General features: G+C 38.6%; 1 protein-coding gene across 1 annotated transcript in view; it reads left to right on the forward strand.

Annotated features, from left to right (window-relative positions):
• Positions 1 to 13,925, forward strand: part of LOC111141432 (phospholipase C beta 1) — a 671,787-nt gene that overhangs the window by 430,441 nt on the left and 227,421 nt on the right. Inside the window, exon 4 of the mRNA XM_022493977.1 lies at positions 5,775 to 5,912. Within this exon, the coding sequence (XP_022349685.1) occupies positions 5,775 to 5,912 (138 nt within the window). The remainder of the gene's footprint in view (positions 1 to 5,774; positions 5,913 to 13,925) is intronic.

The following is a 13,925-nucleotide window of genomic DNA, read 5'->3' on the forward strand; positions in this document are numbered from 1 at the left end:
TTGTTCCATAAACCTAAAATCCAATAAAGGTATATTTCATGAGGATGAGTAAGGTTTCTTTTCTTTCTTTCTTTTTTTTTAAATTTTATTCATTCATTTGACGGACAGAGAGAGATCACAAGTAGGTAGAGAGGCAGGCAGCAAGAGAGGGGGAAGCAGGCTCCCTGCTGAGCAAAGAGCCGGATGAGGGGCTCAATCCCAGGATCCTGAGACCATGACCTGAGCCAAAGGCAGAGGCTTAACTCACTGAGCCACCCAGGCACCCTTGGTTTATTTTCTACACCAAAATTTTTCTGGTGTAAAAAATGAAATGTAGAGGTGCCTGGGTGGCTCAGTGGGTTAGCCTCTGCCTTTGTCTCAGGTCATGATCCCAGGGTCCTGGGATCGAGCCCCACATCAGGCTCCCTGATCAACGGGGAGCCTGCTTCCCCCTCTCTCTCTCTCTCTCTGCCTGCCTCTCTGCCTACTTGTGATCTCTTCCTGTCAAATAAATAAATAAAATGTTTTAAAAAAATGAAATGTACAGGTCTTTAAAAGGTATTTTATCTTGTGGATATCAAATATAGAAATAAAATAGCTTTTCTTTAAAAGTCATATTAAAGAATAATGGTTAAAATGACTTTTTTAACTCTTTGAAAAATCATCCTTTAGCTTGTGTTTATCCCTTTCATTAATTTCTAATACTTTGAATGATACAATTAAAGTAATACCTTATGTCTCAGGTATAGAATGGTCTTTAATTTCTTCAGTGGGTTATTACCTGGAAACGAGAATTAGTAACTTAAGCAACTTTCTTTGTAACAGAAATGAAGTAATTAAATCATGAATCCTGATTGAACGAAAGTGAGCTTATTCAGTGTGTCTCCATTTTGTAACTCTTAGGGGAATGGAAGTGTTCTAGGACTTAACTTGCACAGTGCAGTTAAATTATAGCTGCCAAAATTCGTGGCTGGTCTAGTTAATTCTCACCGTGGAGACATATCTAGGATATTCTCGGAGAAAGCAGACCTTGAGTGACAGTTTAGTGAAAATACAAATTCCAAGTTCATCTCTCCTCTTATTTTTTTTTTTTTGAGCTATATTCTTTAGCGTTCTTCAACAGAGAAATTGAACATTTTTACAGAATTGTAGAGATAGCTTGTTTTCTTCATAAAAATTTCAAGGGGGGAGGCTGGGTGGCTCAGTTATGAGGTGTCTGCCTTTGTCTCAGGTTATGATCCCAGAGTCCTGAGATCCAGCCCAGCTTCAGGCTCCCTGCTTCTCCCTCTCCCTCTGCTTGCTGCTTCCCCTAGTTGTGTCTCTCTCTCTCTCTCTTTCTGTCAAATAAATAAATAAAACCTTTTTAAAAATTTCAAGGAATATATATCAACAGCAGCAACCAAGAAATGGGTTTGAGTCTGGCAGTAACCCAAGTAGGTAAACACCTCTCTGAAAACTGGTCAGGAGCTTCAATCAATAAGAAAATCTCAGACAGGGCACCTGGGTGGCTCAGTTGGTTGAGGATCTGACTCTGGTCATGATCTCAGGGCCTGAGATTGAGCCCTGCTTGGGATTCTCCCCTGCTCATGCGCGTGTGTGTGCGTGCGTGTGTGCCCTCTCTCTCTCTCTCTCTCTCTCTCTCTCTCTGTGCCCCTCCCTCTCTCTGGAAGAAAGGAAGGAAGAAAGAAAGAAATAGAGAAGGATAGAAAGAAAGAAAATCTCGACATAAAGTCCTCTGTAGAATAGATTTTTAGGAGGGGGTGATTTTCATGCAAATTGTAGGCTTTTGTTATTGTTACGATTTTAATTTTCTTCTTTCTTTTTGAAATGCAGCCACTCACATCTCCAGACCTGAGACTGATGTACCCCAGAAACAACCATTTTTTCAGATGTTTCCATTAAATTCCTTCTATCTATAAGGTCCTCCAAACACTTTTGTGCCTCTGTTTTTTATCCTTCCAGATAATTCCCTCTTTACCTATTCTCTGAGGGTCTCCTCTGCTGAAAACAACTCAGGGCAACTTTTGGAACTTGAAAGGACAAATAACTTTTTCACTATACCCTTCATATATCAACATGTTCAATAATGAGACCAAGGTTTGAAGCCACCCTGTCACCTTGGGATATTGAGTTCAAAATGAGAAAACTCAGAGTATAGGTAAAAAGAAAAGTCAAGTCATTTCTTAAGGGAGAGAAGGCTAACATAACCCAAGTTTGATGTTGATAAAAAAAAAAGAAATATAAAGAAAAGATATAGTTGTAAAGACAAATAAAATGATTAATGGTAAGAATAAAAATTCATATAATCAATTACCAAAAAAGGACATTAGTAAGGAAATCATTTATTATATACTTTGAACAATTTCTCTATTTACTTCCAGAATTACATAATTTTAAAATATTGTGGTTTCTATTGAAAAATTATTTCTAAAATATTATTATGTCTGCAGTTCATGCTCAATATTCCTTTTTATTATTTATTGTACAACTGTCTCAGATATAGAGAGATTTACAGAATGGTTTCTCAGATACCTGTTCCTCAGATTCAATCATCAGCACCAACATTTTGCTAGTCTGCCTTATCCTCCCAATCCCTGACATTACCTCCAAATACTGCATTCCACAGTTCTAATTACATAAAAATCCACTGTTTTTACAATTATATATGAACAGCCATTAGTGGGAAAATGTTTACAGAGATGTTGCAAAGATTTGATCATCTTAGAAATTCCTTTTGAGGGGCGCCTGGGTGGCTCAGTGGGTTAAAGCCTCTGCCTTCAGCTCAGGTCATAATCCCAGGGTCCTGGGATCGAGCCCCACATCGGGCTCTCTGCTCAGCAGGGAGCCTGCTTCCCCCCCTCTCTCTCTGCCTACCTCTCTGACTGCTTGTGATCTCTGTCAAATAAATAAATAAATAAAATCTTAAAAAAAAAAATCCTGTTGATCATACCTAACAATATTGTCTTTTTCCAGAATTATTTTCTTAAAAATATATTTATTTATTTATTTATTATTTATTTGAAAGAGAGAGAGAGAGAGCATAAGGGAGAGGCAGAATCCCCGCTGAGTAGGGAGCCTGATGTGGGGCTTGATCCCAGGACCCTGGGATCATGGCCTGAGCTGAAGACAGAAGTTTAGAAGACAGACGCTTAACTGTCTAGTATACCCAAGCAGGCCCAGAATTATTTTCTATTCTGGCACCTTCTCCAGGTACTCTCTACCTGCCTTGCATTCCTATAGCTCAAGCACAACTCATGGGAACCCCCTGACCCCCACCCCTCGTCCATGCAGTTTTGAGACACGGCAGTCTTTAATCAATCACTATGTAATTAGTGTATAAAAGTGTTTTAAAAAGACATGAGAATTAGTAAAGTAATACAGACTGATCAGAAAATGGTCTGGTTTTAGGGACTGTGAGCCAGGAACCTCAGATGAAGACCAAATACATACGAAAAATATATTTTGGTCATCTGAATGACCAAATTTATTTTTCTTACAAATCACAATATCACAGATAGACTCTGTGATCATTGATTCAAAACTTGTGATTTATAATCTTAAGTTTCAGATGGTTTCTGATAATTACCTTTCTCTTCCAAGTATACAAAAAAAAATTTTAAATACTGATCATTTTCTTTTCTAACTTTTGCTTCAAATGTGTTCAAAAACTATGATGCAAATTAACAAAGCAAAAAAAAAAGTGACAAACAAACAAACAAACAAAAAACCAGACTTTGAAATACAGAGAACAAGCTGGTGGTAGCCGGGAGGAAGGTGGATAGGTTGATGAGTGAAATAAGTGAAGGGGATTAAGTACAATTATAACGAACACTAAGAAATGTACAGAACTGTTTCATCATTATATTGTACACCTAAAACTAATATAATACTGTATGTTAGTTATACTTGCATTTAAAAATAAATTAAAAAAATTAAAAATCAGGATGCAATTAACCATATTATAGAACAGCTAAAATCATTCTTTATTAGCCTTTACAAAAAGTCCATTCTTCCTGAACCTTTTCCTCTACTCTTTCATTAACACTAGAATGCTCAAAATTTCCCTTTTTTGTTATTGTTTACTTAATAAAATTTTTCCTCTATTCCTCTCCTTTTCTAGGTCATGCAAATTGATGTTCTTGTGATAGCATTTGGTCTTTCTAGACAGGCTGATGTACTTTATAAGTTCCCAACCTGTGAGCATAGTTGAAGTTTCAGTTATAGTCGGCACACCTTTGAGATGGATTTTTCTCTCTTCATAACTTACCTGAAAATGTTCCTCTTTACATAGTCTAACAGAGGAGAAAGTTTTATTAACTGAGAGAGGATTAATGGTACTGAATGAAATAATTTAGCTGGAAAGGTTTTGTTTATTTTCTTTCTTCTTCTTCTTTTTTTTTTTAGTCCACTTTTTCTTTGAAAGGATGCTATAAATAAAAACCTTAAAAAGGAGATCAAAATTAACCAGGTCCTGTTGGCCCAGCATTTAGCTAAATAAATAAGAATAGAAATTTATTCCTTGCTCAGAAGCTGGCTGCAGATTTGCTAAGTGATTGATTTGATGTTAATTTTCTGCATGGACCTCTCATTTCCTATGAGAGGAAAATGAAATCAGCCAAGGTGAATGAATCCTATTTTAGGTCTTACTTTTAATTTGGGAAGTTCGGAAGCCTCCATATTTTGGCAGGACTAGATATCCAAGGGATCCTCACTTACGGTATCTCAAAGAAGGGAACTTGCTCTGAAAAGACTGCAGAAGTTCTCAATGTCCAAATCCCAGTATGTTCTGAGGATGGAATTGAAATGAACATATTGATGACAGGTGCCACCATTTTGCCCAGTCTAACAGCCTATTTCTTTACAATGGAAATCCGTGTTGGAGAAGGTCCAAGGTGTGACTCCCAGCCATGTTTCTGCCTCAGCCCTGGATAGCATCACCATGTTCTGTTTCTACAAGAATCACCTTCTTCGTCTTTATGTGTCATGAATTGAGGACAGAGATGACACTGTGTATTTCAATATGTGACTTGTGGGGTGATTGGAGGGAATAAAGGGAGAATTATGGCACATAAAAATATGCTACTAAAAGATGTATGACAGAAAGAACTATTGACTAAGGACCATAATTCTTATTTTTTCCAGGTTTATTGAGGTATAATTATCATATAACATTGTGTAAGCTTAAGATGTACAACATGATGATTTGTTGCACACACATATTACAAGATGATTGCCACCACAGCATTAGCCAACACCCCCCTCACATCATATAATACCGTTTCTTTTTTGTGGTGAGAACACTTAAGATCTACACTGTTAGCATCTTTCTAGTATATAATACAATATTATTAACCCTAATTCCCATGCTGTACCTTAGGTGCTTACAACATATCCATCTTGTATCTGGAAGTGTGTAGTCTTTGAACAAAATCTCTTCATTTTCCCCACACTCCCTGCCCCTGGTATCCACCACTCTACTCTCTTGTTTCTCTGAGTTCAGCTTTTTTTAGATTCTACCTGCAATATTTGTCTTTCTCCGTCTCATTCATTTCACATCATGTAATGCCATGAGGACCATAAATCTTGAGTAAGAAATTCTCTCTCCACAACCTTTCAGCAAGTTGCTTGACCTCTCTGGGCCATGATGGAGTTTGGAACTTCAATCATACTGTTTTTTAGTAAGAATAAAAGGCAATTTTGTTTTGAAGGCATTCTGAGTCTAATACTTTTGAAACTATGCTACCGTATTGGAATCTCTAGTTATAGACTAACTTTTTTCAATGTTTATTATCCAGGACCCCAAGTTACGTGAACTTTTGGATGTGGGGAACATCGGGCGCCTGGAGCATCGTATGATAACCGTGGTGTATGGGCCTGACTTGGTTAACATCTCCCATTTGAATCTCGTGGCTTTCCAAGAAGAAGTGGCGAAGGTATGGTGGATAGAAACTTCTGGCCTTTGTCATCTCACTCTGAAACCTTGTGACATTGTACTGATCTCTGCAAGAGATTGAGTTGTTGTCATATTTAACACGTGTTAAAATTACATCTAAAAATAATTCAGCTGCCAAGTAGAAGTGTAATTCAAATGCTTCCAAATAATGGCCCCTACTAAGAATTATGGAGATTTCTCATTAGACATCAGGCATTTGATATAATTTCTTTGCAGAAGAAAATATAGGTGACACCACTTTTTACTTCACTTAAACACCTTGTCCCTACGCCGTCTCTCTTAGCCTCATCCCAAACTACTTCTGACCCCATCTCCTTTTCAACCCTCTTCTTGAGAGCAGACATTCTTAGCACCTTATTAACTTCTTTTAACCTACCTACCCCCTAGCCCACCACCATGCACATAGTAGCTGCTCAAAGAATATGAGAAGAAATGAAACCATTTTGAAACAAAAATTTCAAATAATGACAATAAATAACACTTATTCAGTTATGGACTAGAATAATAAATTAGATGGAGCATCTCCATTAAGCACTTGCTAATTTACTAGCATAGCAGGCCTTTCAGATACATGCGTAAATAACTTGAATAGAGCAAGATCTATCAAACCAGAAGTCATCAATTTCTGGGAACACTGGACTCCACTTTGAGACTTTCTCTGGAATAGTCCAATTGCCATGAAATCCAGAGCACTGAAATGAACATATCAAAAGAAGGGCTCTCTTTTTTCATGTTTACAGTTCACAGGATAGAAATGATGATCCTTACCTTTCATACCTTCCCTTCAAGGGTTAAGAATATGAATCAAAGAATACTTTTAAGTCATATGTCATATCTGTGCCCTTATAGAACTTCTTGTGTCAAGGATCACAGCTATAGGGCCAAGCCAATCATCATTATGATCTATAAATTTTTAACCCTCGGTGGTCTGACAGTTCCCTGAGCTACACCAGAAATAATGAACTGACCTCTAATTTTTTAGTTATTTATGGTAGAGGCTTATTTCCAACGTTTACATGATAGCAGTCTTACTTCTTACAAAGGAATGAATGAAGTGCCAACCAGTTTTAACAGTGTGAGGTCTTTAGAAACTACTCTCCAAGCCTGTGTTACAGACCTACTCTATTTTCCCTCTTTGAGAACCAAGTCATCCATTTGCTTCTAGAGGATACCTCAGACGTTTGGGGAGACTTCAGTTTTATGAAACATTCAGTGTGGCAGCGTTATACTCGCCTAGCAAGAGTTCTCATTCTGGTATACTGTTGGTGATCTGTGAGTTTACATACTTCATTTCTCAGTATATGGATGGATGGATGAATATGGATAAATAAATAGTAATGATTTGCAAAATATCTTTAAAATATCTTTCCCCAAATGCAGCCATATTCAGTTTTAAAAATCACCAATTCAGGAGATTCTATAACTCTCAAAAACATTCAGTAAATGACAGTGACTTTCAGGGAGGCTTTTACTAAGAGTGAATATAGATTTTATATTATAAGCCAATCTACATATCTTATACTGCATTAAACTTTGTGCAGTTATGTTTAAAACATATTCAATTTCCGCCTCTCTGTGCACTCCTACCCACTAATTTTCTTTAGGGATTTTGATGCCTGAGCCATGTAATATTCCCCGTCAGGACTGCATCTGTAGACATCGTCCCAGGAGCAACTTGATGTTTCTGGTATAATTAATGAAGCTACAGAATATGTTTTGCCTTTCCTGCCTTCCCAGTAGGGTATTTTTTTCCCCCCACTGAAACTGCTCAGCCAGAAGGTTAAAATTTGCAAACACCATTTTACTCTGAAAACTTACTTTTCTTCCTTCTAATTGTCAGTATCGTCTCATAACATCACACCTTTTATTTAATCTCTGGGGCCAATGTACATGATGCTTTGTGTAGTGCCAACACCAAAGGAGACAGCCTCTCTCATTATGTAGAATGCCTGACAGAAACCTGAGCTGCTTTGAAACTCGAATGTCTCCAGAAGAAATTATTTACAAAGGGATTCTGGCTCATTTATTCATTCAACACATATTTGTTAGTTGCCTTCTCTATGCCAACCACAATTCCAGTGTTAGGGATTCAGCATTCTAGAATGCTGAGAGCCAGCATCCTGGGAGAAATAAACAGATAAATCACCATTATGAAGGAAATATACTGTAGGTCAGATGGAGATCTGTGTGGAAGAAAAAAGCAGGAGAAGAGGGCACAAGCCGTGGGAGAAGGGGGTTATTTCTTTATGGGGTATACAGAGAAGGCGAAAAATCTGAAGGAAGTTGTTCCATTACAGCAATATCATAGATTTCTGAGAAATCCATTGGATCAATTTAAAAAATCAATCAAATCTAGAACTTGAAACTTCCTAAATATATTATTCCAGATTTGCATGCTTCCTTTCTTACATAAATCACTTGAATTTGAAATTTTTTTTTATTCTTTAAGACAAGTAACTTTTTAAAAAGTTTGATAGAGGAGAACACTGTCTTTCAATTTTTCTCTCTGTAGTTTGACTAAAAATATGGTATCTCTTGCAATTATACAATAATCATACTTTTTGTTATGGAGCTTGGCTTTCCAACCACTCTATACCTAAAGGATTATCTTTCTTTGCTTCCTGAGGGGCACTCCCTTTAATGTGCCAAGAAAACAGATGATTTCACATTTGCCTTCTTGAGTCGCATACTTCTCCAGGCATCTTCTGCTCCCCTAGGGACCAATGGACACATGCATGTTTACTCTCCCCTGGAACTCCTGGACTTCAGTCCATGGGCTGATGGGATGCCCTGATTTCTCCTGGGAGCCCTGGGGAGGAGGTGAATAACACCATCCTTCCTTTTACTTTTCTACCATTAACTTCCAATAATTTTCTACTCACAGCTACATGACTTGTGGCAAAGATATCAACAATGGAAACTAGCCAAGGCAGCAGAAGTTGATTCCCTGTGTTGTGATATGGGCTTCTGAAGGACTTTGGCTCTTATTGTGAGGAATATGGAAGCCACTGAGGGTTTTAAGCAGAGGGTGGACATGACCTGACTTAACCCTTTAGTCAATAATGGACTGCCTGGGGAGAGGCAATATTATGGAAGCAGGGAGACCAGTGAAACTACCAAAATATTTGAAGTGAGTTGTTAGTAATTTTGACCAAGGTGGAGCTGCATAGGAAATGAGAAGGAGTCTGTGTGTGTGTGTGTATTATATGGAGAGAGAGAGAGAGAGAGGGAGGGAGGAAGAATCAAGAGCAGAGGTTTATGAATTGTATGTTGCATGCAAGAAAAAAAGAAGAATCAAGGATAATGTTAGAGTTTTGGCCCAAGAGACAGGCAGGATGGAAATACCACTTACATCATAGGGGAAATTTTAAGTAGAGCACATTTGTGGGTATATAGTTAAGGTTCAGTTTTGATTATGTTCAGATTGAGATCATTATTAGACATCCAACTGGGTATGTTGAGTTGGATATACGAGCCTGGAGATGAGTGCCAAATATAATACATTAATATATACAATATATTAATTTGGAAGTCTTCAGGTCATAGATAATATTTAATGAGGCTGGATGAGATCAGCCAGGAAGTGACTGCAGATAGAGAAGATGTCCAAGACCTGAGTCATCCATATGCCAACATAAAGAGATTGAGATAAGAAAGAATCAGAAAAGGAGGCCAGTGAGGAGGAGGCATTGAGGAAGTGTGTGTCATTGGAAACCAGGTGAAGAGAACATTTCAGGGAGAATAAAGTGATCAACAGTAGGGTCAAATGCTGCTCAAGATGAAGACCAAGAATGGACCCTTGTATTGAGTGACATAGAGGTCGCTAGTGACTTGATCAGAGTAACTTCAGTGGAGTGGTGGCGTCAAAGACTATTGGAATGGGCTCTGGGGAATTTTGACAAGGGAGAAAAAAAGAAGCCAAAAAAAAAGATTGCTTTTTTTTTTTCTCTGAAGTTTTGATATGAAAGAGAAATGGGAAGCAACGTCCAGAAATGGTTTTTAAGATGTGAGAAGCAACAGCATACATGTATGCTAATAGGAATGGTCCCATAGAGGGAAACAATGTGTTGATGCAGGAAAGAAGAGTTGCTAGAGCACGTCCTTGAGTAGGAGAAGCAGTAGGATCTAGTGCAGAGCTCAGTAAACTACAGCGTAGGGGCCACTTCTGGTCTACCACCTGTTTTTATACTTTTATGGGAACACATTGTGTCTATGGCTGCTTTCTCTAGACAGAGATGAATAGTTATTCACTGTCAGGTCCTTTATTTAAAAAGTGTGTTGACCCAGTCCCAGTTCAGAGATAGAAGGACTAATCTCAGACAAAAGCAAGAGCAGTACATCAATAAGAGAAGAAAGAGTGGCGCATATTGATAGAGATGCTAATAAGGGGTACATGTGGAGAAAGTTGAAGACATTTTCTGTTTGCCTTTACTTTCTCCATGACAAAGGACACAGAAGTCAGCAGCTGAGCGTAAAGGTGATGTGAACCTTCAAGCCTTTCTCAGCACTACTTGGTGCATTTCTTTGAAGATCTGGCTATAAGGTTAACAGGGACTGTGAAAGATCATTCACATCAGCCTCCAAAATAATGTTGTTTTGAGCATATTAGCCAATTTATGAGATCAATGCAAATTCTTCCATTGGTCAAGAAGCTTGAAGAAAAAAACAATTGTCTTCTACCTGCCCAATACTAGAGCCTCTTTTGAATATTCTGCTTTTCTTTGAGGTGCAGCGCTACTCAGAAAGAGACTCCTTGTTGTGCACACCACCTGCTGTAGTCACACAGTCTGAACAGCATTGCAGTCATGCCATAAAGCAGATTGCTCTGAGCCAGGGGCTGGGGTTCACAGGATTGCCATGTGCTGGGATTCACCTTCAGATCTCAGGGGTTCAGTGTGCAACTGTTGGGAGATAAGTCCTCACTGAGAGAATCTCAGCAAGGAAGGAAATCTGTCTCGAGTTAGCAAAGAGGATTCCCAGGAGGCAAAGACAGCATGTCTTCCCTCGGTCCTTTTCCATGGCTGGGTCCCTGGAAGCTCATGCCCTCCCTCAAACTCCCCAACTCCTATCTCCAATCTTTGTTCAAGGTGGTATCTTAGTGGCATACCCCATCACCCTAAGGAAAAGGATTGGCGATTCAGGCCCTGATATTCAGTCCTAAGTAATTTGATACTCTGATAGGCCCCATAGGTGGGCGTATTGTTGAACCACTGCCTACTTTGGCAGATTTCAAACCCAGGTGTTGCTCCAGTGTGTTAAGGTGCACTGGACTGAAACAGCAAAGATCCAGTGGGTTAAGAATGAGATGCGTGTTGTCAGAGTTGTGCAGGGGAGATTTTGCATTCATTTCTCGGCACAAGGTTTGCCAGATGCCATTGCTTTCCATCCTTAATTCTTTACACACTAAATTCTCTGAAGCATTTATAAATAGGAAAGCATGAAATTTAACAGGAATTTGGCCAGATTTTTTTTAAATTTTTTATTGAAAAGCACTGATTTTGACTATACGATTTGTTAGATTTTTGAGAAGACAACCCACCCAGATAAATAGAACCCAGATCAAGAAACAAGGCATCACCAACACTCCAGAGTCTACCCTGCTAACACACCCCTAATTTTTCTTTTATTAGAGAGAGAGAGAGAGAGAGAGAGAGTGTGTGTGTGTGTGTGTGTGTGTGTTTATGAATGGGAGAGGGGCAGAAAGAGGGAGAAGCAGACACCCTGCTGAGCAGGGAGCCCTACATGGGACTGGATCCCAGGACCCTGAGATCATGACCTGAGCCAAAGGCAGACACTTAATGGATTGGGCCACCCAGGCACCCCTAACACCCCCCTATTTTGACCTCCAACTTTATAGATTCGTTTTACCTGTTTTTATAATCTCTGTAAATAGAATCAGGAAACATGTTTTCTTTCTGGCCCAACAACATTATTATTAGTAGTATTCAACATTATATTTAGGAAACCTTCTATATTTTTACATGTGGTTACAGTTTAGTTCATTCTCTTTGCTGAAGAGTATACCATAATTTATTTATCTATTCTACGGTTGATGAACAATCAGGCAATTTCTACTTTAGGACTATTATAGATAGTGTTGCTGTAAACATATGCCTTTCTGTGAGATAAGTGTTGCTGAACATAGATCTTCATATGTTCAACTTTGAGAGATAATGGAGCTTTACCAAACTGTTTGAGCCAATTGGTATTTTAAACAGTAATTCACACATGCAAAAATAATGTTTAATAATGGATGTCTGTATGTTAATTTATTACATTTTGACATCATAAAATAATGAGCTTTCCAAAGATATGCTCTATAAAGTGAACATCAGCCTTGAATGACTCTCATTTTAGATTTTTTCAGGGAAACTCTGCTATGTCTGCAGCTATGAATATCATAGAAAATATAGTTCACTCATTTTGAGGGTATGACCTGGGATTCCTTGGAATTTTTCCTTGCTTGCTTGCTCACCATTCAAATACTTGAAGGCTCTCTGAATTTCCCAACTAGCTCTCACCTCTCTTTCCTTATCCCCTTTCCCCCTGCTTACGTTGTTCAAATTCTTGACAGGTCTCACTTATAGTCACCTTCTACCTACTTTCTTAGAAGTCTCTCTTTGCTCTCCAACTATATGTGACCATCTGTATAAAAATCATCTTAAAAAAATAAATAAAATGAAATTCTAAAAAAGAAAGAAACGCTCAAACCTGATCATGCTTGAAATCTTCTTCATTGCTTATTACCTAAAAAATGAAGTTTTCTGTGTATTTCACTCATTCATTTAGTGAACAAAGATTTATTGAAGGCTTAGTATGTAGTGACCACCTCAGGGGACACTGGGGATTGGTTAGTGACCATACAAACATAGCCCTTGCTCTCAGGTGCTGACAACTCACCGCTTGGACCCCTCATACCAGTCTGCTCCCATAGCTCCTAACTACCTGTGATTCTTTCTGCCTTTACAATTTTAATTTTGGTGCTTTCAGAATTGTATATCCTACTAGTCTTCAGTTTTCCATTTTGTCCACCAGGAGAACTTCCAAGTGTCCTTAGGGACTCAGCTTAAATACAACCCATCCATCTCCCCCTCCCTCCCATGATTTCCATGCATGAATAATGGAGTTTCCTTTTCCGCTCTTTGGTGAACCCCATGCATATTTTCTGTGTCATTTATCACACTGTAATTTTGTATCTGACACCCTACCTTTAATTTCGGAGCTTCTTAAAGTCAGAAATAATAGCTTCATCATTTCTGTGTTCCCAGGATCTAGCTTAGTGTATATACGTGCTCAGTACATGAGTGGTTGAGGGAAAAAAAGAAAAGAAAGAGGAAGACAGAAAGGGGAGAAGATTTGGAGCCCTTGAAAACAACTGATAGATCATGAAAACTTTCAAGCCATGGGGACTTGGAATACATGTATTCCGATCTTGTTTTTTCGAAGTGAAGAAATTGAAGCCCCTTAGCAGGTTGCTCCAAGCCCTCTCTTCCCAGCACAGATCTCTCTCCAGGGTTTGCCAAGGTTTTCAGTAGCAGAAAGGGATGGCAGTAACTACAATAGCTCCCATCCTATTCATCTTTCCCAAGTCAACCTTGTTCCTGCTCCTGGAGTCATGGTCCCTATCACCCTCCCCCACCCACCAGTTACTAAGATGGCTTTGAATCATCAAATAGTTGAGGCCTTTTAGGTGAAGAGAATGAGAGAAGGTGCTGGGGAGGGAGGGGGCTTTATTTTTTTTTTTTTTTTAAGAAAAAAGAAACCATGTCTATAAAATAAAATTGGAAAAGAGAAGAGAAAGAGAAACCAGTGAAAGGAACTGCCGCAGCCACCACTAGCTTGCTGTTCCTGATCTAGAACTTGAATCATCAAAAACTGGGAATTCTCTTAGACATTCCTCCAAATTAACAGTGTTTTTAAAACTTACCCCAAGCGACATGAGGTATGTGTGTGTGTGTGTGTGTGTGTGTGTGTGTGTGTGTGTGTATTCTGG

This window comes from Enhydra lutris, unplaced genomic scaffold, assembly GCF_002288905.1.
Source record: "Enhydra lutris kenyoni isolate GAN:26980312 unplaced genomic scaffold, ASM228890v2 scaffoldscaffold6, whole genome shotgun sequence".
Classification (NCBI taxonomy): domain Eukaryota; kingdom Metazoa; phylum Chordata; class Mammalia; order Carnivora; family Mustelidae; genus Enhydra; species Enhydra lutris.